Source organism: Phalangium opilio, unplaced genomic scaffold (genome assembly GCF_054372755.1).
Source record: "Phalangium opilio isolate 3A_F unplaced genomic scaffold, DU_Popi_V2 ptg000113l_1, whole genome shotgun sequence".
Lineage (NCBI taxonomy): Eukaryota > Metazoa > Arthropoda > Arachnida > Opiliones > Phalangiidae > Phalangium > Phalangium opilio.
The window spans coordinates 1,687,171-1,710,243 of NW_028324209.1; the positions used below are offsets into that span (position 1 = coordinate 1,687,171).

Here is a 23,073-nt window from a genome sequence, read left to right on the forward strand (position 1 = left end):
TGAAAATGGTTTAGCTATGATTTCATAACGTCGATCAAGTTAGTGACTAGGCGAAATTTCTTTAAAACACACCTACTTTTATTTTCAACAATATTTATGAAACGGAACCAAAACTATGGTGAAATTAATGTACATACCACTTCCCTAAAAATTTGAAGGTCAAATATAAGATTTATAGACGGGGTGGTTAGGGTACAACTACACTACTATTTTGAATTCCGGAATTTTTAATTACGATATTAATTGATTTACCAGCCACCATTCTACCAGATTTAATGACAGTTAAATTTCTACAATCTCCAAAAAACAAACATCCATTATCAGTTCCAATTCGTTGAGTTTCTGGGTTACTTTGCATTAAAAGTGAAACCGATGGTACACTCCACCAATATCTCCCTAAACACGGTTTAATACCCTCATTTTCCGCGTGAACCACCTTGTTAACTAATATAATGGCTATCATTTTTTCTTTGGCTAAACCTTTTAACATTTGACAAACTTGAACCATGAGTCCCATGCCTTCAAATTGTCGTTGTCCCAGTAAAGGAGATAAAATGGTAGTTATACTGTCTATAATTATCATTCCGATGTTTTTCCCGCAAACGTTGGTTAGAGTTTTGGGATCGGAAATTATTTGAATCAATTCAAAAACATCGTGTACTTCGCAATGATGGACTTTCTTCATTAACTCGACGTTTGATTGGTTTGAAGCAACGTGTAGAAGCATTTCAGACACTCTGCTAGCGCTAAAGGAACCGTGGGTATCGATGTAAAGTACGGTTCTTTCGGATTCGCTCAAAACTTTGGATAAAATGGAGAAACATAGTTGGCTTTTCCCTGATGCGGAAAATCCAGCTATCTCCGTGATTTCACCCGAGAAAATTCCTCCGCCAAGGAAATGATCCAATTCTTCGCAACCAGTTGTAAACATAACAGACCTGGTTATAGTTTCTTCATACATGATGGCGCCATTTTTAACCACTGGTAAGGTTTTAGTTAGCAGAGATTTGCGTATCTTCGTCAATGTTTTATACGGTATCAATGACCTTTTGGCCAAGTCTTCCAAATCTTCACTTACGAATTGTACCGTCGTTTTTATCCCGCGTATTTTAAGCCTTTTTATAACGTCATTCGTTAAATAGTGGCTTATTCCTTCTCGCAAAATATACATTATTAGAAGAAAGAAGCCTTTTTAGCGAGTGTTCGACGCGACGCGACAGTAATGTCTCTTTAAAATTCCGCGCCTTTCACGACCAATCAGGAACGTGAAAATCACTTGACCTTGATGATGTAATTCCGGGGTCATTCAACGTGCGCGTGTTTTTTCATCTGACTTACGCGAGCGGGTATCCCCCTACGGCCCGGGTCCCTCTCTCTGCACATTTCGTTGATTAAAAGGAAAGCCGGTTTTTGAAATCCATGATAAAGTTTGCTGCATTGCGTTATCTAGTAAGTTTTAGTCCGGGTTTGAATAAATTTCCGACGGGAAACGTTGCTTTTAACTTGGTTAAAACAATGGCAACCTCAACGGTAAGTCTTATTATTTAATTAGGCGAGTTTTACCATGGTTTTCGAAAAACCGTTTTTCTTTAAATATGCTTGTGCCAAGGCCTGGGTAATGGGTATGCCTGTCTGTCGGGCGTGACTTGCTAAAATTCCGTCAGGGTTCATACGAACCTGGAAAACTCGGGGAAATAAATAGTTTACAAAAATTTAGGGAAAGCTGAGGGAAATTTAAGAATTTTTAGTAAAATTCAGGGAGAGCTGAGGGAAATTAAGAATTTTTAGTAAAATTTAGGGAAAGCTGAGGGAAATTAAGAATGTTTAGTAAAATTCAGGGAAAACAGGGAAATTTGTGAGGTTTGAGTAAGTTTTCTTCATCGACTATAAAAAAACACCCCCATACATTGGAAAAAAAAACTCGGGAAAATAAGGGAAAAAAGCTGGAAAACAAAGGAAAATAAATGGGAAAAAAAACCCTGAAAAACTCGGGAAAACAAATGGGGGGGGGAACTGAAAACCGCAATAAATGGGGGAAAAACTCGGGAAAATAAATGGGGGAAAAAATCTAAAAAACTCGGGAAAATAAATGGGGGGAAAAAATCTAAAAAACTCGGGAAAATAAATGGGGGAAAAAAATCTAAAAAACTCGGGAAAATAAATGGGGGAAAAAAATCTAAAAAACTCGGGAAAATAAATGGGGGAAAAAAATCTAAAAAACTCGGGAAAATAAATGGGGGAAAAAAATCTAAAAAACTCGGGAAAATAAATGGGGGAAAAAAATCTAAAAAACTCGGGAAAATAAATGGGGGGGAAAAATCTAAAAAACTCGGGAAAATAAATGGGGGAAAAAATCTAAAAAACTCGGGAAAATAAATGGTGGTAAAACCTGAAAAACTCGGGAAAATAAAGGGGGAGAAAACCCTGGAAAATAAATGGGGGAAAACCTGAAAAACTCGGGAAAATAAAGGGGGAGAAAACCCTGGAAAATAAATGGGGGGGAAAACCTGAAAAACTCGGGAAAATAAGGGGGAGAAAACCCGGGAAAATAAATGGGGGAAAAACCCTGAAAAACTCGGGAAAATAAATGGAGGAAAAAACCCTGAAAAACTCGGGAAAATAAATGGAGAAAAAAACCCTGAAAAACTCGGGAAAATAAATGGAGGAAAAACCCTGAAAAACTCGGGAAAATAAATGGAGGAAAAACCCTGAAAAACTTTGGAAAATAAATGGAGGAAAAACCCTGAAAAACTTTGGAAAATAAATGGAGGAAAAACCCTGAAAAACTTTGGAAAATAAATGGAGGAAAAACCCTGAAAAACTTTGGAAAATAAATGGAGGAAAAACCCTGAAAAACTTTGGAAAATAAATGGGGAAAAAAATCTAAAAAACTCGGGAAAATAAATGGGGGGGGGGGAACCCTGGAAAATAAATGGAAGAAAAAACCCTGAAAAACTCGGGAAAATAAATGGGGAGAAAAAAACCTTGAAAAATAGGGAAAATGAATGGGGAGAAAAAAAACCCTTAAAAAATAGGGAAAATAAATGGGGAGAAAAAACTATTGAAAATAAATGGGGTAAAAAAACCTAAGAAACTCTAGAAAATAAATGGGGGAAAAACATGTAAAAATAAATGGGAAAAAACATGGAAATCGGTTTTCCAAAAGTTTTATGAACCCAGTCCGTGATCTTGCATAATAATAAATTGCAAGCTTAAACGGATGAAACTTTCCCATGAAATAGTTCATTATCATCTAGTTTTTGATACAAGCGGTTCAATTAAATTTTTAGAAAACAGGAATTATTCTTGGAGCGTATGATTTAGAAAAAGAGGAGTCGACTGAACCAGCATTTACTCCTAACGCTGAAAATTATAATAAGTTAACAGATGGAAAGTTATCCAATTTACTGAAAATGTAAGAGTGGGTCGAGTGTTTATAAAATTTGAGTCGAAAAAATAAAATTGAATGAATTATACAAACAGTGCTGGACCAAACATAAAGAAAGGGAAAAGCAAAGTATTTTATGGGTTAGATAATAATCATTGTTGCGTCTCCGTGGTTGGATTGGGACCAGCTAATGCCGGTTATAATGAGTTAGAGGAATTAGAAGAAAAACGAGAGAATATTCGAAGCGCTATAGCAGGTTTGTTTAGTAAAGAACTCAAAAGTTTTGAGACCCTAATGATTGAGTGACACTTTACACACCCAAAGTTGGAGCTAAACAGTTGAGAGAATGCGGGGCCTCTGTAATAAAAATTGACGATTGTGGAGATGTAGAAGCGGCCACTGAAGGGGCAACCCTTAGTCTGTATAGTTACGATGAACTAAAAAAGAAATCTTCCCAAAAACCTCCAGTCAAAATTGAACTACTCAACCCTGATAATGGGTAATTTAATTCTTTTTTTTTTTTTGGCATTTTAATGTCAATTTTAAAGTTTTTTTTTTTAGACAACATAACATTTGAATATTTCAGAACCAACAGCTTCCAAAGTGGTTTAATCAAAGCTGAGGGTCAGAACATTGCGCGTAAATTGATGGAAACGCCAGCCAATTTAATGACTCCAACCATATTTGCTCAAAGAGCTACGGAAATCCTTACTCCATTGGGAGTTTCCGTTACTGCCAGGGATAAGAAATGGGCTGAGGATAAAAAGATGGGATCATTTTTAAGCGTTGCCAGAGGATCAGCCGAACCTCCGGTCTTTCTAGAGATTAAATATAATGGAAGAGACGCGGGGGCCCAACCTTTGGTCTTAGTTGGCAAAGGAATCACTTTTGACAGTGGCGGCATTTCTATCAAACCTTCCAGCAATATGGATAAGATGAGAGCTGATATGGGAGGTGCCGCTTGCGTAGTTGGGACCATTTTTGCCCTGGCTTCCCTTAAATCTCCGCAAAACCTTGTTGGTTTGATTCCATTGACTGAAAATATGCCAAGTGGAACCGCCACCAAACCGGGAGATGTTGTTTACGCCATGAATGGAAAATCCATCCAAGTAAACATTCATTTTAGTAACTCCAAACTTCTTCTTAGGGTGGCTCAAAATGTATTACGCGTAACTAGATTGACAACACGGACGCCGAAGGTCGTTTGGTGCTCGCTGACGCTCTATGTTACGCTCATGAATTTAACCCAAAGGCCATTGTGGATATGGCAACTTTGACCGGTGCCATGGCAGTCGCTTTGGGTTCAGCCGCGACTGGTGTCTTTACCAATAGTTCCAAACTATGGATGATGTTGCAACAAGCTGGAATGGGAACTGGAGATCGCGTTTGGAGGATGCCATTGTTTAAACATTATTCCAATCAAGTGACTGAATGTGTTTTAGCCGATGTCAATAATATAGGACCACCGGGAGTAGGTGGATCTTGTACCGCTGCCGCCTTTCTAAGGGTAAAACAATTAACGAAGATAATTACTAATTAGTAGGCCTGTGCGAGTACTCGCACGCGAGTCCGAGTTTATTAGGCTTGGTAAAAAGAAAATTGGACTCTATAAACAAATTTTGCCTCTTAACTTAGCACTCCGCGCACCTCTAAAACTTATTACTCCGCACACCTCTAAAACTTAGTACTCCACACACCTCTAAAACTTAGTACTCCGCACACCTCTGAAACTTAGTACTCCGCACACCTCTAAAACTTAGTACTCGCACACCTCTAAAATTTAGTCCTCCGCACACCTCTAATAATTACTAATTAGGGAAACATAATTCTCTGTAGGAATTTGTTACGTGTGAAAACTGGGCTCATTTGGACATTGCTGGTGTCATGGAAATGAAAGATGAGGTGCCTTATTTGAAAGGAATGAGTGGTAAATAACACTTAAAACTTTTTAACATGGTTAATTAGTTATGAATTAATTTTTTAATTAATTTTTAGGTCGACCGGTAAGAACCTTAGTGGAATTCGCCCAGAGATTTGCTCAGTATGGATGGTAATAAAAACACGAGGGATAGATAATGTTTAAATAATTATTGGAAGTCATCTTTAAAATCAATAGCAGCTGGAAATGTTTTATTTCTCTTGATTTAAATTCTCAATTAAAGCCCGGTTTATTCAGAAAATGAATTTATTTATTATCACAAATAATTTACAGAGATTCCATATTCATCTTCGGTTATCGGGCATTCCTATATTGGACGTTGTTCTTTCCAGGTAAGCTAAAGGTCCTTGTAACCCCCCTTGGGGTTGCATATGACCGCCCATATGAGGTGGACCAGGCATCATTTGTCCAGGTTGTTGATTAGGACCACCTTGGGGCATTCCGGGTGGAGGGGGACCACCTTGTTGCATGGGCTGCATTCCTTGCATACCGGGTGGTAAACCTTGGTTGGGTGGAGGTGGTGGCATGTGGTGTTGTTGCATTTGTACATTTGGAGGTGGGCCCTGTGGTGGCATTTGTACATTAGGGGGTGGAGGACCGGGTGGTGGCCCTTGGGGTGGTCCCGTTGGACCACTTCCTGGGGTTTGAGGAGCTGCTCGTGGAACGGGGGATCCTGAAATATCCGAGAGTAGAGCTTGCCATTGACTGACTTTTTCGTAATATTTTTGGAATAGTTGATCCTTGCGAGTTAGTTCATTTTTCAGTTCGTTTATGTCCTGTGGAAAAAAAGTCCAGTTCAAAAAATTAGTTGGGTCAGTTTAAAAATTACGTTTGGTGGTCTATTGGCCTAGTATAGCCACTTAAATAATTAAAAACGTTTTCACCATTTCAAATGATCAATGTCCAGTTTTTTTTTAATTAAAAGTGTTTTGGCTCTACTGGCCATATGACCAGTTTAAAAAAAATATGCTTATTTCTCAGCCTGGTGGGTATATTTACCTCAAGGATTATTTGATCTGGTTTTTGAACTGACAGTAGTAAACGTTTTTGTAAGAAAAAACACTCCATTTGTTTGGCAAGGTCTAAAAATCTTTGGATTGTTTGTTCCACTCCTGAAATTTAGTTTAACGTGAGTATTTTTTTAAATTTCATACGTTTTGTTAATGTCAAAATTATAATCTAGTTAGTCGTTCGTGAGTTCAAAGTTCAACTTGCGAATATGACATGGCCAAGGCCTAGCATTTTACCGGTTTTTGTTTCTTCGGAATCTCTTACGCCGAAATAATCAGGGTTGGTTAGTGCTGCTAAACACGCCTGAAATAGTTATAATTGAAATTAATTAATGGGACTTAAATGAGGTAGTGTTAAAATTACTTGAAATGAGCTCTCAAATTCATCGACGATCTGGCCATTGTTGGAGGTCGCCATTTTGGTTTTACGCAAATGAGCAGGAAAAATTCATATCATATTCCTTAATTAAATTTTGATTTTTTTAAACTGAAAACTATTTTCTATCTTAAATAACCAATCAAATGTTTGCGTAATTCAATTCTTTATAAATTTTATTCGTCATTATTTACAAAACAGTTTTTCCTTTAACATTTTTTAGTAATTTATCAATTTCAAGTTGGGCATCCCTATGACTTCTCTTGACTTGTTTCTTGAGTTTATATTTTCGTTTCAGCGTTTTCTTGGATCTTGGCTCGATAATATTTCTTTTTTGCAAACTTTTGAATCTATCCTCTAAGATATTTCCCTCAATTTTAACTTTTCTTAAACTTCCTCTCAATTCCTCTGACAAATTAACTTCCAAGTCTTGATTCTCAAACTTTTCTTTGCCCAAACGTCTGGGCCTAAACATTGCGTTTAATTTCAACTGTTCCTTTTTCTTTTGCTTCTCTAAAGATAATAATTCCTTCTTGGTCAACTCCTTTTTGTATTGTTTAATCCTTTGAAGATCATTTCTCAGCTTTTTCTCCAGTTTTTCTTGCGCTAACATCTTCAATTTCCGTTTTTCTGCCTTCTCGGCATTTCTTTGAGCCGTTATTTTACGGGTCTCTCTATCAATAGGTTTTCCCCATGTCTTTTTAATCTTAATTTCATCTTTATCTTCTTCACTATCTTCCGAATCTTCGTCATTTTCATTTTCTAATAACCCTAAACCTTGAGACATTTCTTGAATCCAGCTGGCTTCAGTTGGAGCTTCATCCTTAGTTGGAAATTGTTTTCGTAGAACTCGATTCAAATGCGCTTCCTCTTTTTCCTTCTTTAATTCAACTTTAACAGCTTCAGAGATTAAAGTTTGATGATCTTGAAAAGATGGATTGTAAGAAGCCCCTGGGTGTGGTGGTTCTACTGCCGGAAGTAATGATGGTTTTTGATATCTATGAGCTGGCACTTTAGGGAAACGGTTAGATAGAATTTCTTTGCTTAGTTCTTCGGTTTCGTCTTTAACCTTTTCTCCTTCATCATCCCACAAGTTGAAGAACTTATCTTTTGTCTGTGTTTTAGCAGCGCTAACGTTAGATTGAGAGGCTCTTAACTTTTTTCTGGGTTGTTTCTTCGATTTAGTTTGAAGTTGGTAGGGTTTTGAGGGCGGTTTTACCAGCGAGGAATTCTCTAAAATCTGTAAACTCTTCAATGGAGCATTGAATTTCTTCTTTTTTCGCTTCAAACCCGCGGTTTCCTCAACCAAGGCCTCAGGTTTAGCGTTTACATCGACGAAAAATAGGCTATCACTCGCTTTATCTTCTAACGAACCTCCTTGTCTTTCATCGGCTCTTTGATCCTCTAGAAATTCTTCAACTTCATCGATATTTGAATGCTTTTTCCATCCTTTTTTACGATTTTTACTAACTCTAACTTTCTTACTTACACTCGTTTTCACCTCCATGTTTAAAAGACCCACGTGGTGAATGCCAACACGCATGTCAAGTAGATGGCAGCCTTGCATCAAGTTACATCCATATTTTTTTCTGGTAAATTTACCCGCCAAATTTGGAAATTTTATGTGAAAGAAGAACTTAGATCTAACTAGGAATTGGCCTAATTTGGCTGATTTATTTATTAGGAAATCAAATTGTTTGTGAAGCCAACGTAGTGACTTATATAAACATCGTTTGTGGGGATGGTCAAAAAGGTATTTAGAATTCTAAAATCATTAATTACGTCCGTTATTGGTTATAGTTAGGCTTAATTCAAAGTAGGTCAATTTCGCCTATTTTCTTGGGTACGTATAAATCACATCAAATGCCATTAGGGTTAATTAGCCAGAAGGATATCAAAAGTTTATTTATAATCTTAATTACTATCATAAAAATCATTATCCAGGCAATTAATATTAAATTATAACAAACTATGGAGTGGAAAAAAAAACATTTCGTCATCCTCGAGGCGTTAAAACGTATCGTAAATTTTTAATCCAATTAAATCGAAAGTGTGTCAAAACGCGAGTCAACGCGTCCTGTAAAGAAAAATATAGGAAAGGGGATAAAAACACAGCTGTGACATGACTACGTGCAAGAAAAAAACTCGGTTATGGATGCCACCGTTAGCTCAACCGTCCTAAAGCCATGTGTAGTGGCAACGCCGATTCCCTACTTGAAAACGAAAACAAATAGGAGAGATGTTTGGCTAGAGGAGTGGAATTTTAAAGGTTCGCCTTTGACACCGCATAATCTAGCTAAAAATAAAATCTCTTGTTTCTAAGTTTGAAGTAAACAAGTTCTTTATGGTGTAGACCTACGTAGTTTTGACTTTCGCCACTAAAATAGCATTGAAGATAGTTAATTTTCTAGGCCTATAACACGTGTGCGAACGGGATACATCCATTTTGACTATAGCGTCCCCTTTTAATTCTATGTTCATGCTGTTAGCAAGAATAAAGGGAAATAGGGGGCTTTAGGTAATATCACTCCATTTCCTAGTAGCCTCTTTATTCAGCTATAAATTGTGGACTGATTCACACAACTATTTGCTATAACTAAGCCTAGCTTCCCCCCGCCGCCGCCCCACGGGCTTCGTCGGAAAAATTCCAAGGACGAACACGTCTGCATTTGGCGCAGTGTTTGTAAACACACTCTCTCTCTCTCGCCTTGCCAAAAAATCGCCTGTTACCTAGCTAACCAATGAGATGGCTACATTTGGCGAGCCTTACAAAGTACCGTAGCAACCGTTGTCTCATTTCAATAGGTAAAATTCGGTTTATTCTGGCTTGATTTTGATTGACATCGGCCGTAAATTTTCCATTGACAGTCAGAGAATCAATTGTATGAACAATCAGGCCTACGTGCTCCATTTTGCCCCAAAATTCGCCGAAAATGGAATATTGCTGTAGCATGGAGTGTGGGTTGAAACGCGAAGGGACTGCTGAGTCTGAATCAAGGCTGAACATAATAAAAAAAAATTATGTTAGGCCTATCTCAAAATAAAACGGTTACATATGCACGTCTTGTCATGATAAAATTGCCTAAAATTATAGGTGTTTATTATAATTTTTGATGTGGTTTATCGTTAAATATTAGATCTTAGACTACGAAAAGGCTTAGATGTAGTTTGTGAAAAATTCTTATTTCCAGCACCTTCTCGAGCCCTGTCAGGAAACCACGCCTTCTCCCCGGATTTTGCGCGTGGGACAAACGTCCGCCATCATTCTTTGCTCGCAAACTGTATCATTCGGAAGTGAACGCTACGCGCTCTTCGAAGCCCATTTTTGAGAGAAAAAACTTCGACATTTACATTGAATTTGTAATCGAATTTTAATTCGAAACCAGATTCGATTAACGTCAAATCGTACAACAAAGTTTGATCAAGCGGTTAGTGATAATTTCAAGTCGTGACAACCCCGGGAAGTTATTCCTTTTTACCGAGTTTAATTCGGCAGAAGGTAAATTAGGCCTAACTCCGTCTCCGCGCTCCCCTTTTCTTTGGCGTTTTCGACCATGGCCGAAGTTCTGAATGGCGCTTACGCGAACGGCTTCGTCAACGGGGACGCTCCCGAGGACCCCGAAGAACTGCCCGCTTTGGAAATTGAAGATGATGAAGGGAACAATAATATTCCGTCGAAAGTCGTGTTAATCGGTGACAGAATTAAAAGGAAAGCTAAAAGGCCGTCTGCCCTGTTAGCGGCTAGAGAAACTGGCCTAACTAATGGACATGCCGCTACTAACGGCGCTCATCCCGCCAAAACGGCTTCTAGAACTCTCGCGAAAAATAGTCGCAGGTCAAGAGCGGGCTTTGGAAGGGGACTACCCAAAAAGGGTAAGTCATTATTTTTAAAATAATTTGACAGGCACATGTTACGGTAAATTACGGTAGCTAATGGTTCAATTACCAGCGGGGCATGATAGATAACTGTCAGAAATAATTGTCAATGCTTCCAATCAATAGATTAAAAAATGTTAAGCGTAAATGTATGTTTCATGGCAGTTATATCTGACGTAGTTACGCAGACCCACCCTAATGATGCAATTAACCATATGGTTTCGATATTTGTTTTAAACTTCAGGAAATTAGCTGAGCTAAACACAATCATTGAACTGTTTTTAAGAGATAAAATATGGCGCGATTATTTAACGACAATTAAGCTTAGCATAGCAGTATCACCAAAATTATCTTTTCTAGTAAATACTGATAACAAGCATAAATTTTGTTTTTCCGTCGCTTAATTAATGATAAAAACCTAGTGAAAAAAAGCGTCTGACAGTAGGGATATCTTTAACTCTCAAAAGAAATTAATTAAAATGAAGTTAAAAATAATTTAAGCACTCGCAATTAAATAATGCATGCACCTAACTACTTAAAAACATTTATAATTGACACTGAAGGCTTTCCCAATTAGTTAATAAAAAAATTCATAGGATGAAACTTCAAATTATGGTCTTTTAATGTTCTTTAATCTTGAGAAAAAATACGGATTGTTTTTCATATTTTTTGCACCATTTGTTTCATTATCTTAACAAAGTTGATCTTGTTTTTACAAGATTTAAAAAATATCAGGTTTAGTTCCAAGTCAAACCAGAGCGTAGAGATATAGGGGTGTCTACCTTGTACGTGCTAACACCTTAATCTGACAAGGAATAGTAGATATATCCGTACGCCTCGTTGCTTTCATTCAAGCATGCATAATATTTACATCTAAGTGTTATTTGACCTTGGAAACTCGCGACTCTTGTTTCTGCGTTTATTTTACTTAAGATAGACCTACGGCACTAAGTAGTACCATACATAGAACCCACTGTATCTGGTTAGGCTAGTTAAAAAGTGGTTTTCTATCAATGACGTCGAAGAAACCTTGATTTTTAGTCTATTACGATTCTATCTACTAAATCAAGCCCTAACAACCTGTATGTCCATGAGAATGGAATGAAATAGGGTTGCCATAGTACCTGAAAATAATGGGAAAGTCGGAGAATTTTAAAATTGTCATAAATGTCGGAGAAATTCATATTAGTTTTGTAAATTTAGTGGAAATAGTATGAACTGATATTATTTATTTATTTGATTTATTTAACTGATATATTAGTTTTTGAACACAATATTCTGACTTTCCTATTTATTTATTTAGTTTGTAATGGAAAATAAGAATAATGATTGGTTCGAGAACAAAAATTCAATGTGGTTTCATCTTCACTTTAAAATTAGGCTTAGCAACGTACTTATAGAGTCGTAGACTATATTAAAAAACATTTTGATTGGTCAGAAGTATAGCTTTTATTTGGTTAGCTGGCACACAAGAGTTCAGACGGAAAATTGGGCGGTTAGGCTTAGGTAACGGGCATGCTGTAATAATAAACACTAGAATATATATAATGGTAAAAAAACACCCACCCTGGTTTGGTCTGTGCTAGCCAAAAGTTCGTTAACCCCTCTCTCTCTCTCGCTGATTTAGAAGAGAACTAGGTTTAGCTGTTTGGCCCGGATGTTAAGTTAAAATACCTGTCTTGGTTGGTGTACATGGATTGGATTATTAGCCATTGAAGAGATTAAACTCACCTCAATAGAAAAGCACACCATTCTGACCCCAGACAATGAAGGATTATTTGGGATTAGGCTTAACGGAAAACACCATAAACCTAATAATCAATGACGGTTCATACTTCCTAGAATCGTAATGTAGGCTTTATTCCCAGAGTCTTTGGGAATTTAAATAAGTTATACCTATTAGAAATCTTAAAGATAATTATAAAATAGGGCGATTACTTGAAGATGATTATAAATTAGGCCTGATGGAACGTGATTATAAATTAGGCCTGATGGAACGTGATTATAAATTAGGCCTGATGGAACGTGATTATAAATTAGGCCTGATGGAACGTGATTATAAATTAGGCCTGATGGAACGTGATTATAAATTAGGCCTGATGGAACGTGATTATAAATTAGGCCTGATGGAACGTGATTATAAATTAGGCCTGATGGAACGTGATTATAAATTAGGCCTGATGGAACGTGATTATAAATTAGGCCTGATGGAACGTGATTATAAATTAGGCCTGATGGAACGTGATTATAAATTAGGCCTGATGGAACGTGATTATAAATTAGGCCTGATGGAACGTGATTATAAATTAGGCCTGATGGAACGTGATTATAAATTAGGCCTGATGGAACGTGATTATAAATTAGGCCTGATGGAACGTGATTATAAATTAGGCCTGATGGAACGTGATTATAAATTAGGCCTGATGGAACGTGATTATAAATTAGGCCTGATGGAACGTAATTATAAATTAGGCCTGATGGAACGTGATTATAAATTAGGCCTGATGGAACGTGATTATAAATTAGGCCTGATGGAACGTGATTATGAATTAGGCCTGATGGAACGTGATTATGAATTAGGCCTGATGGAACGTGATTATGAATTAGGCCTGATGGAACGTGATTATGAATTAAGCCTGATGGAACGTGATTATGAATTAGGCCTACATCATCGTGATTATGAATTTGGCCTACATCGTGATTACGAATTTGGCCTACATCAACGTGATTACGAATTTGGCCTACATCAACGTGATTACGAATTTGGCCTACATCAACGTGATTACGAATTTGGCCTACTTCAACGTTATTACGAATTTGGCCTACTTGAAGATGATTATTATTAATTAGGCCTGCTGGAACCAATTAAACTTAATTAACAGTTCAAGTTGAAAAAATTAGACATACTTAAAAAAAATCAATACATTAGGCTTAGCTCTCAGTATAAGTACGTATTGTCAAAATCTTTTGAATTTAAAATAGCCACTTCAGAATTTACGAAATATTCTGGAAAGATATTTCATTTCCGGCAGGAGGGCATTTTGCAAGAAGAAAAAAAAAATATAAATATTTCCATTTTGAGAACTTAGCAACTCTAAGATCTAGCGGACAACTTTTTAAAGGTAGTCGATTGTTAGGGTGGATTTTTAAACCATTTTTTAAAAAACATAAACGCCTCTGCCCGGGGGTGTTTCCTACCAAGGAGTCTTGTCTTCTTTTACGAAAAATAAATTGAAAAATAATGAAACAGGCTTTTTGGTACGATACGATGACCCCCGGGGCTGAATTTTTATGTAGGCGCGGTAAGACTATTTATTTCTACCCCGAGAAAAGATGTTACGTATTTTGTTTAGGGTAGATCCCAGGGAAAGGCATAACAACGGAATAACGCGTAATAGCGGCCAGATAACATCAGTTTTTTTACACAAGTTCGTGAAGCATTTTAAAATTTTCTATCCGCGAGATGGATTGGATTCAATTCCGAGACCCCCTTCCCTCTCCCCCCTTCAAAGTTCACCATTTCGAGGGGTCACGAAATATTGATCTTAACTCTGGTTCTATAAGAAGTATATGGAAATCCTTTTGAGTATGTTATTTTTCTATTTATTTCCTTTCCAATTATACCTACTATTAGGGTGTAGCAAAATAGCATTGTTTTCACCAATATGCAATTACATATTGTGATTTATTCAGGAGCTCCACGGCTGTCTAGCCCTAGCTCGACAGTAAAAACGGTAAAACCAAGGATCCAAAATATCCTTGTGACAGTTTCACTTTGCAGTGTTGTAACTTCAAGGTTTTATCTATAAAGCCATGTTCACACAAAGTTTAGTGTGAACAAAACTGATATTCGAAAAACTAATTACAAACGTAGTTTCTTGAAGTTGCTCCCGGCGGGTTTGAAGCTAGCTATCTTCTTCTAGTGTACAGGGTTATTTCACCAGGGATGAGAATTAGTTTTTTTTAGGGTTATTTTCACTTGCTTTAGCAGGCGGACTAATGTATGATAGCAGACAACAATATAGAAGTGTTTTGAAGTTTGAACCGATAGGTCGAGAGCAGTCTTGGAAATAGCACTCTTCCTCTGATCCAAAACCAGTTTTTTAATTCAAGAGGTGGGAGTTACTGGTCCTCGGGACCAGTTTATTAATTACAAATCTACAGGAGAACAAAGGCTGGGACCACTCCGGAGACCAGTTTATTATTTCGGACGCTAGGGGGGGTCACTGGTCCCAAGGACTAGTTTAAAAAATATCCTTATTTCCCAGACTGGTCGGGAGTGTGGTGCACTACCCACAGCCAAGCTTCTGGGCGACAAATTTTAAGGGAATACGACAGTGTCGGCACTATTACCCCATAGGCGCTTCTTGACCCGTGTCCACCGATGGTGGCTTGACAAGATAGCGAGCGACACTGTGACGAAAAAACACTAGTTGGGCAAACCAATTCTGAACATATTCTCTTGAGCATAGCAGAGAAAGGGAACTAATTTGAATAAGATGATAGGTCTACTTCTTCCCTTTCTAACGGTACCTAATTACTTCAATTACAATAATTAGGGCTCGAGTAATTAAACAAAATATCAAAATAATGCGTAAGCGTTAATTCACCCAATCCAATACTCATTAAAAACGTTTATTTTTATTAAAACAATCCGCACTTCTACTTAAATATGCCCTCATTGAATTTAAAGGGAAGATGAATTACCTTATTAATTTCACAATCACTTTATGTAATCATTCAAAGTTCTACGGTTCTGCCAACATTTTAAAATTCGTTTTTTTTTTAAATTCGTAAAAAGAATTGAAGTGAAATAAGAATATTTTGTAAATCAGAAAATGCATACCAAATAACCTTCGTTTAAAACAGCGGGGTTTCTAGTTCTCTACAGAAAAAAAGCGTAAAGATTCGGCCTTTAAGCTTGTCAAAATAACTTTTTGACAATATGTCAAAATTGCGATAGGCTTAGCGCCGTATAACTTGAGCCTTAATATTGTTTGTAATAATACAGAGAATTTTAACCCTGACATATTTAGCTAAGGTTAATGTTTTCCGATTGCATTATTATTCGCTGTGAAAAATGTATTTTTTTTTAGTCACTGCGCGGCCTTAGCTTATTTATTTTTCTTTAAATTATGCTTAGGGTTAATTATGGAATGATTAGTTGCTTAATTGCTTTCTTCTTTAGGTGGTGCAGGTGGAAAAGGAACGTGGGGTAAAATCGGAAGTGAGTTGATTGCCGAGGAAGAGGACCTTGATGATGTCCGGGATCCTAATTACGATTCTGATAGTCAAGTAAGAATTGTTTTTAGGTAGTTAACGAATTTTCGATGTTTAATCGTGGTTTATGACGAATTTTCGATGTTTAATCGTGGTTTATGACGAATTTTCGGTGTTTAATCGTGGTTTATGACGAATTTTCGGTGTTTAATCGTGGTTTATGACGAATTTTCGGTGTTAAAATGATGCTTATAACCAATTATCCGTGTTAAAATGATGCTTATAACCAATTATCCGTGTTAAAATGATGCTTATAACCAATTATCCGTGTTAAAATGATGCTTATAACCAATTATCCGTGTTAAAATGATGCTTATAACCAATTATCCGTGTTAAAATGATGCTTATAACCAATTATCCGTGTTAAAATGATGCTTATAACCAATTATCCGTGTTAAAATGATGCTTATAACCAATTATCCGTGTTAAAATGATGCTTATAACCAATTATCCGTGTTAAAATGATGCTTATAACCAATTATCCGTGTTAAAATGATGCTTATAACTAAATTTCGGTAATTGTTGTTTATAACGATTTTCCAGTCATTGTCATTTGTGTTAAAACACCCATTTATAATGACGTTTTCACTTCCTAAATCCGTTTTAGACCAAGCATATATAATAAGTGCATTATAATCCTTGACTCGCTTCATTGACGAAGTGGTGAGAAAAAATAATGTTACGCAATAAAATTTCTATCCCCCTCGGAATTCTTGTTGCGTGGAAAACCGGCTGAACCACTTTTACTTTTTTTTTTCTTTTAATAAAACTTTTTCTATCCAGAACTTAAATGTTTTTTTCCATAATCGTAAAACGAAACAAAACCATGAAATAAAACTTTTCCAGTACTGTTGAGTACTTTAGGTCATAAATGCAAAGTCGTTGAAATCAAAAAACTACTCGAACAATCAAGATCAGACAACAATACCTAGAAATTAATCTATTTTGTCCATTTTTTTATCAGAGAAAAACGATGTGATTTCAAATGTTTTTGTAGTTGTAGTTTTCTATAAATAGACCATTTGGATGTAACTAAGAGGGAAAGACACGGGGGTTAAAACGCTGCCTTCCATCTCGCTTTTTGGCGCCTGCGCTGTAGGTAGTCTTTTTTTGTATCATGAGAGTGCGCAGAGACGGATGGCAATGTATCACCATTAATGCAATGTCAGTATTGGTTTTCTTTCACAATCCACCGCGATCGAAGGGAAAGTTACTTGATTCTATTTTGCTTATCTCTCGGCGCAGGGTTGATACAGTACCTGGAAAAGTCTGGTAGTTTGGAAATGTAGTTAAACGTTAGAGAAATAAAATATTTATTTGGTAATTTCAGAGATAGATTTAATTTTAGAAGTAGGAATGGAGAACAGAGTAATCAGGGCGCGCGTCAAAGTCCCGGATCCCCTTCCACGGGACTGGGGGGGGGTATGAAAGAAGAGGCGGGGTCATAGCGACAGAGGTAAAAGAAATTGCGTATTTTTCGCCGTCCCCGTCAGCACCGTCATCCAAGCGTAGTTTAAGTGAGCCAATCAGATAATTTAAACTTTTCGTTACGTGTTGGAGGGAGGGGCTCTATACTGGGTGGTCTATGAGTCGGACTGAAGTAAATACTAACCGTTCTCCATTCCTACTTCTAAAATTAAATCTATCCCTGGTAATTTTAATCTTACAGTAGTAGTAGTAGCATGAGCTAATATGTTTCTAAGTTTAAACCACAAGTTAACGCAGTGGAAATTAATATTGGTGAGGGAAAATAACTTTAGACGGCCATGGAAAACCGTAAGAAGTCGGGGGTGTTTTGAAACTTGCGGCGAGAGTCTTTGCGATATTACATTAACCTACATATAAGGAAATTGTTGTTTAGTGATTAGAGACAACCCATTTTGGTCCCCCTCTCCACCTCTGTATTATAGCTAGGTGAAGGTAAAGCGTAGAGTCAACGTACTGGAGAGACCTTTTTTAGTATACGGCCTATTACATCTACATTTAATTAAATAACCCATTGCATGGTTAACTCTAAAGCTAAAAGAAAGAGAAAAAAGAACTTGGAACGGTATATACCAAAAGAATTCGTTAAAACCGGTGTATGATACTAAAAGAAATTTGTTTGATAATATATTTTGGTTACGAAAATAGGTTAGGAAAAATTGCGCAACCATTTTTGAGTTTGCCATTTTGGCGTTGCGCTTCTTCTTAAATTTGTTTTACACTCCATGTTAAGCCTTAGCTGGAGTTTAGCCAATTTTAACATTTTTAGGTTGTTTCTAGGTTTTAAATCTTTCGGGGCTAAGATTTGTTTAGTTGGTTTGGCTTAGATTAGGTTAGGTTTAACCTTTCGGTGGAAAATGGCGGCATTTCTTTGTTAAGAAAACGTTTTTGGGGTCAAAACTCAAGGGATTAGGCTAGTAATTGAATAAATTCATATGATTAGGCTTAGATTTTTTTAAAAAAAATAATGAAAGGTATTGCCATGGATAAAGAATGCGCGTGAGGAAATTTGTTTTCACTCTACAGGATAGGCAACTCCCTATCTCGGGCGACAGCTTATTCTGGATATACACTGTTACAACATCGGTTGTCAGCAGGCGCAAATATATTTCTCTATGTAACGTAGCTTTGTACGTGCTGTCAAGAGACAAAAAACTTCAGGATCTTCAGGATTTAAAATATCCGCGAGTTTTTTAGCTCGAGTGCACGGACCTCTAGGCCTTAGTTTCAAAAACGTGTGGAATTACCTACAGCCTACTACACGTATTTGAAACTAAGGCCTAGAGGTCCGTGCACTCGAGCTAAAAAACTCGCGGATATTTTAAATCCTGAAGATCCTGAAGTTTTTTGTCTCTTGACAGCACGTACAAAGCTACGTTACATAGAGAAATATATTTGCGCGTGCTGACAACCGATGTTGTAACAGAGTATATACAGAATAAGCTGGCGTTCAAGATAGGGAGTTGCCTATCCTGTGGAGTGAAAACAAATTTCCTCACGCGCATTCTTTATCCATGGTATTGCCATTGAGTTTAAAACAAGAAACAGATTAAAATATCAGAATATCAAAGTTAGGCTTAGCTCACTATTTTTCTAGAAACATTATGAACTTCTGAAATCCATTTTTTTAGGCATAATAAAGTCGTAAAACTCATTTCCTCGGTCCCAAAATATTTTTTGGATATAGAAATTTATTCCAAATACACTGTGACATGTAGTAATTATGTTAATTTTAATGTTTATAACATCCCTGGCAGTAACTTTAGGATGCGCGTTCTTTTGAATGAACATTTAAAACCTGTTTCACTTAAATAAAAAAAATACTCTCCCCTAGAAGTTCAAGGTTATATACCAAAATAATTTTTTCCAGTGCCAGCTTGTGTTAGACCATGCATATAATAATTTGCACCCTTTGAATACCTAGAAAATTCGTTAAATTTCAATGCGAAACGTGTATAATTCTAGTCTGAAACTGTGGCAGAACAAAAACAGGTCTTTTTATATTATTATTAATTCGTGCGTTTTAATCCCATCACGAAAATTTGTGGATAGAAAAAAAAACTATGATTAGGTTACAAGTTTCTGGAGGAAAACTAATCTATCCTGATTTTCAAGGTTTTGTTTCTTATTGCCGACTTTTTAATATATATTATGTTAATTTTTTTACTAAGTCGTAAATTGCAATTTATTTAAATTCTGTTGGTTTTTATTTTATTCAATTTTTTTTATTATTTATTTATTTTCTTAAGTTCGCTGAACTGACACCGAAAACTTTGTGTTTTGCTCAGGATAATATCGAATTGGAATCATTCCTACCCGCTCTAACGGAAGAAGAGTTGGAAAAATTGGTTGATCCAATTCTACACGAGTATTATGAGCATGGTGACACCAATGAAGTCATTGTAAGTTTAAATTTTATCGTGTCCTTTCGGTAGCGCTTTATTTGAAACACTTCAATGTTACGCGCTTCTGGACTCACTGACGTTTTATTACTCATGGGACTTTAAAGACAGGGAGGGAATTGAAGAGCCTAGGCGAAAAGGGGGCGTTTTAGTCTAGCTAGAGGGGAGAGATGTCTGGCCTATTTTTTTGCCTACTGGGGGTTTTAGTCTAGGGGCATTCCATAAAGATAATAATGTTCTTACTGGCTCCCTGATAAAGGGGTAAACGCAATTTTTTTTTTTTTTTGTATTTGTGGCTTTCTTTGAAATAATTTAAGGGGTTCCGGCCTGTTGGGGGTTTTTTTTTTACTGTCAAAGTAGTCTAGAGGCATTCCATAAAGACAATCTGTACTTTGTGGCTCCCTGATAAAGGGGTAAACGCAATTTTTTTTTTTTTGTATTTGTGGCTTTCTTTGAAATAATTTAAGGGGTTCCGGCCTGTTGGGGGGTTTTTTTTACTGTCAAAGTAGTCTAGAGGCATTCCATAAAGACAATCTGTACTTTGGGCTGGTTGATAAAGATGCAAATGCATCGATTTTTTTTTCTAGCTTTCTTTGGAAGAAATTAATTTAGAGGGTGTTTCGCACCATGTTGTTGTTATGGCCATTAATTTGGCCATGGAACGAAAACCATCTCACAGAGAGATGACTTCGGTGCTGATTTCTGATCTCTTTGGTCGAGTCCTGACTTTGGAATCCATTGGAAAAGGATTCGATATTTTACTTAAAAGTCTGGGGGATCTTGTTCTCGATACTCCCGACGCTCCCACCGTTTTGGGCAATTTTATTGCCAGGGCTGTTGCTGACGATTGCATTCCTCCCATGTTCATTCAAGGTTATAGGGGCAAAGTTGATTGCGAACATGCAAGGTTAGAATCGCCTTTATTCTGATTGGCTTATAGGAATCACCCAGTTTGACGTTGGATTTGAATAGATCTTGAAAAGAGCTTTTAAATGAGTATTAACATCACGCAAATCGTATAATAAATAAGGAAGTTGGAAATTTTCAAACTCGAAAAAACCAATATGGATATATCAAACTTATTTTAAAGCTCTCTTTGAAATCTCTTCGAATCTATAATCCTATTTAATCTGTCTCAAATTCGTTTTAACATATTTTGTTTTGAACATCAGGGCTTCCTTAGAGCACGCTGACACTCTGCTTTCCATGAAGCATGGTTTAGTAAGGCTCGATAACGTCTGGGGCGTTGGAGGAGGTATGCGACCTGTTAAGTACCTGATTCGTAAGATTCAACTTCTCTTGCAAGAGTACCTATCATCCGGAGACATGATTGAAGCTGTTCGATGTCTACAAGAGCTTGAAGTTCCGCATTTTCATCATGAACTCGTCTATGAGGTGATTATCCATCACTTACACTATTCCCTAATGAGGCATTTAACGTGATAAACCCTTCAAATTACCTCATTAGGCGATCATTATGGTCATCGAAGACATGGGTGAAAGAGCCATGGATCTCATTGTTAAACTTTTGAAGTTTATGGCTAGTACAATCATTGTTACTCCAGATCAGATGAAAAGGGTAAGAATTTGAAAATTTATTCGCGTATTCGTGGATTGGGTTTTGACGTTCAGCGTCGTACTTTTGCCTCGCATTAGGGATTTGAAAGAGTTTATCGAGAGCTTCCCGAAATTTCCCTCGATGTTCCTCCAGCGTATAACATTCTGGAAAATTTGCTCACTAAGTGCCATCAGGCGGGATTCGTTCCCCAAGATCTGGTCAAAATGATGCCATCCAGGTACGTTACGTTGCTTTTAAGTTTTCAACCGAGCATTTAGAAGAAAATTGAAAACTAGATTTTTTTAAGTTACGGGAAAATTAAAACTCTCTCTTGTTAACTTAACTTTTAGGGGACGTAAACGTTTTGTTTCCGAGGGTGATGGTGGTCGCATTAAAGACGAAGATTACTGATTTTTTTTCTTTTTGGGGTCAAAATAAACTTAACCGATAAACAAACAAGAAACAACAATTCCCGGTTTTTATCTTTGAATAAAAACTAATACTTCTATTCTTCATCATCGTAAAAAACAACAAACAACAAAGTTTTCATGACAACAACAAAATATTTTTCGTTTGTTTCGTTTCGTTTTGTTTTTCTTACCCCCCTTGTATATAATATAACAACAAACAAACAAACAAACAAAACCTGAAGGTACTGTGAATTATTTGTTTTTTTTTTCTTTCCCCCGTTCATTATAAAACAAAAACTCAGGTTAGAAAGTTAAATCTCTACTCCCTCGTCTGTTTTTCTATCGCCATGATTTTATTATTAAATTTAAATCGAAAATTCAAACAAAATTTAAACCCAAAATCCTTCCTAAACTAAAGTACAAATAGGGTCTCTTAACTAATTAGAGTTAATTAAATATTAATTACACCCTATTAGAAAATCAATTCACTTTTGAAATTAACAACGCAAAATTCCATACGACTTAAAAAAAAAAAAAAAAACTGGATCTAATTTGGATAATTATAATTAATTATTAAATTTGTTCGTAATCGTAATCGTAATTAAGACTTAAAAGAATCTTTCCCAAAAGGTTTTGGTGCTTTTTAATTACCACCACCCTTTTACTGACCGACGTTTCGATAAGTTTCTCCGAACGTTAATTTTCTTTTGACCATTCACGTACGTTTTTGAGCACACAAATACGTAAGAAAACTAATTTAACATTAACAACGTTCAGTTTAGAAGAAACTTAAGTGGTAGTTAAAAAAAATGGAACCAATCAGTAAATAATTAATACTGAAAATTTAAATGTAGCGTTACTAAAGAATTCATCTTTCTATTAGCCTGGTGTCTTGTAGCAAAAAAAAAATCATGCAACTATTTCTTTTTGAGTATATTTTGTTTTGTTTTGTTTTTATGTGGGACCAGAGAATGTTCTCATTGTCAAAATATTTTTTTTTCTTTCTGAAAATCACCATCTCTTTAAAAAAAAAAAAAAAAAAATCAAGTTTCGCTGGAGATTTTGTCATATTTTTTTCTTTTGGAAATGATGAGAGAAAAAAAATGGAATAAAGCTGTAATATAACGTTTGCTTATTACTACAACAAAAGTTTGGTGTCTTTTTTTTTTGATAAATTTCTTTAGTTTTTGTTGACAAACAAAATGGAACAATAAAAGTCCGAGTCGTTTTTGTCGACAAACATAATGGAACAGTAAGTCCGAGTCGTTTTTGTTGACAAACAATGGAACAATAAAAGTCCGAGTCGTTTTTGTCGACAAACAAAATGGAACAATAAGTCCGAGTCGTTT

General features: G+C 36.3%; 5 protein-coding genes across 6 annotated transcripts; 2 read left to right on the top strand and 3 right to left on the bottom strand.

Annotated features, from left to right (window-relative positions):
- Nucleotides 1–56: 56 nt before the first annotated feature.
- Nucleotides 57–1,171, bottom strand: LOC149623235 (DNA repair protein RAD51 homolog 4-like). The gene has a single exon (XM_089852321.1). The coding sequence runs from the start codon at nucleotides 1,169–1,171 to the stop codon at nucleotides 188–190; it is 984 nt and encodes a 327-aa protein (XP_089708447.1). The 3' UTR covers nucleotides 57–187.
- Nucleotides 1,172–1,284: 113 nt separating this feature from the next.
- Nucleotides 1,285–5,568, top strand: LOC149623236 (cytosol aminopeptidase-like). The gene is made up of 8 exons (XM_089852290.1): nucleotides 1,285–1,530; nucleotides 3,291–3,415; nucleotides 3,484–3,644; nucleotides 3,713–3,887; nucleotides 3,975–4,497; nucleotides 4,566–4,895; nucleotides 5,225–5,315; nucleotides 5,384–5,568. Exons 1-8 carry the CDS (start codon nucleotides 1,420–1,422, stop codon nucleotides 5,440–5,442), a joined length of 1,575 nt encoding a protein of 524 aa, XP_089708416.1. The 5' UTR covers nucleotides 1,285–1,419; the 3' UTR covers nucleotides 5,443–5,568.
- Nucleotides 5,556–6,834, bottom strand: LOC149623237 (mediator of RNA polymerase II transcription subunit 28-like). The gene is made up of 4 exons (XM_089852323.1): nucleotides 6,702–6,834; nucleotides 6,575–6,641; nucleotides 6,327–6,439; nucleotides 5,556–6,103 (listed from the first exon to the last, which is right to left on the bottom strand). The coding sequence occupies exons 1-4, from the start codon at nucleotides 6,753–6,755 to the stop codon at nucleotides 5,612–5,614; spliced, it is 726 nt and encodes a 241-aa protein (XP_089708449.1). The 5' UTR covers nucleotides 6,756–6,834; the 3' UTR covers nucleotides 5,556–5,611.
- A 28-nt stretch (nucleotides 6,835–6,862) lies between these two features.
- LOC149623238 (ribosome biogenesis protein NOP53) lies at nucleotides 6,863–9,008 on the bottom strand. Its single transcript, XM_089852302.1, has one exon. It carries the CDS (start codon nucleotides 8,278–8,280, stop codon nucleotides 6,904–6,906), a length of 1,377 nt encoding a protein of 458 aa, XP_089708428.1. The 5' UTR covers nucleotides 8,281–9,008; the 3' UTR covers nucleotides 6,863–6,903.
- A 949-nt stretch (nucleotides 9,009–9,957) lies between these two features.
- On the top strand, nucleotides 9,958–22,873 carry Pdcd4 (Programmed cell death 4). Of its 2 annotated transcripts, none has more exons than XM_089852297.1 (8): nucleotides 9,958–10,586; nucleotides 15,778–15,884; nucleotides 19,604–19,756; nucleotides 20,344–20,663; nucleotides 20,929–21,151; nucleotides 21,225–21,335; nucleotides 21,413–21,552; nucleotides 21,665–22,873. In XM_089852297.1, exons 1-8 carry the CDS (start codon nucleotides 10,268–10,270, stop codon nucleotides 21,723–21,725), a joined length of 1,434 nt encoding a protein of 477 aa, XP_089708423.1. In that variant the 5' UTR covers nucleotides 9,958–10,267; the 3' UTR covers nucleotides 21,726–22,873. The 2 variants fall into 2 exon arrangements, with proteins under 2 accessions (XP_089708423.1, XP_089708424.1); XM_089852298.1 differs by having other exon boundaries at nucleotides 19,643–19,756.
- The last annotated feature ends 200 nt before the right edge of the window (nucleotides 22,874–23,073 follow it).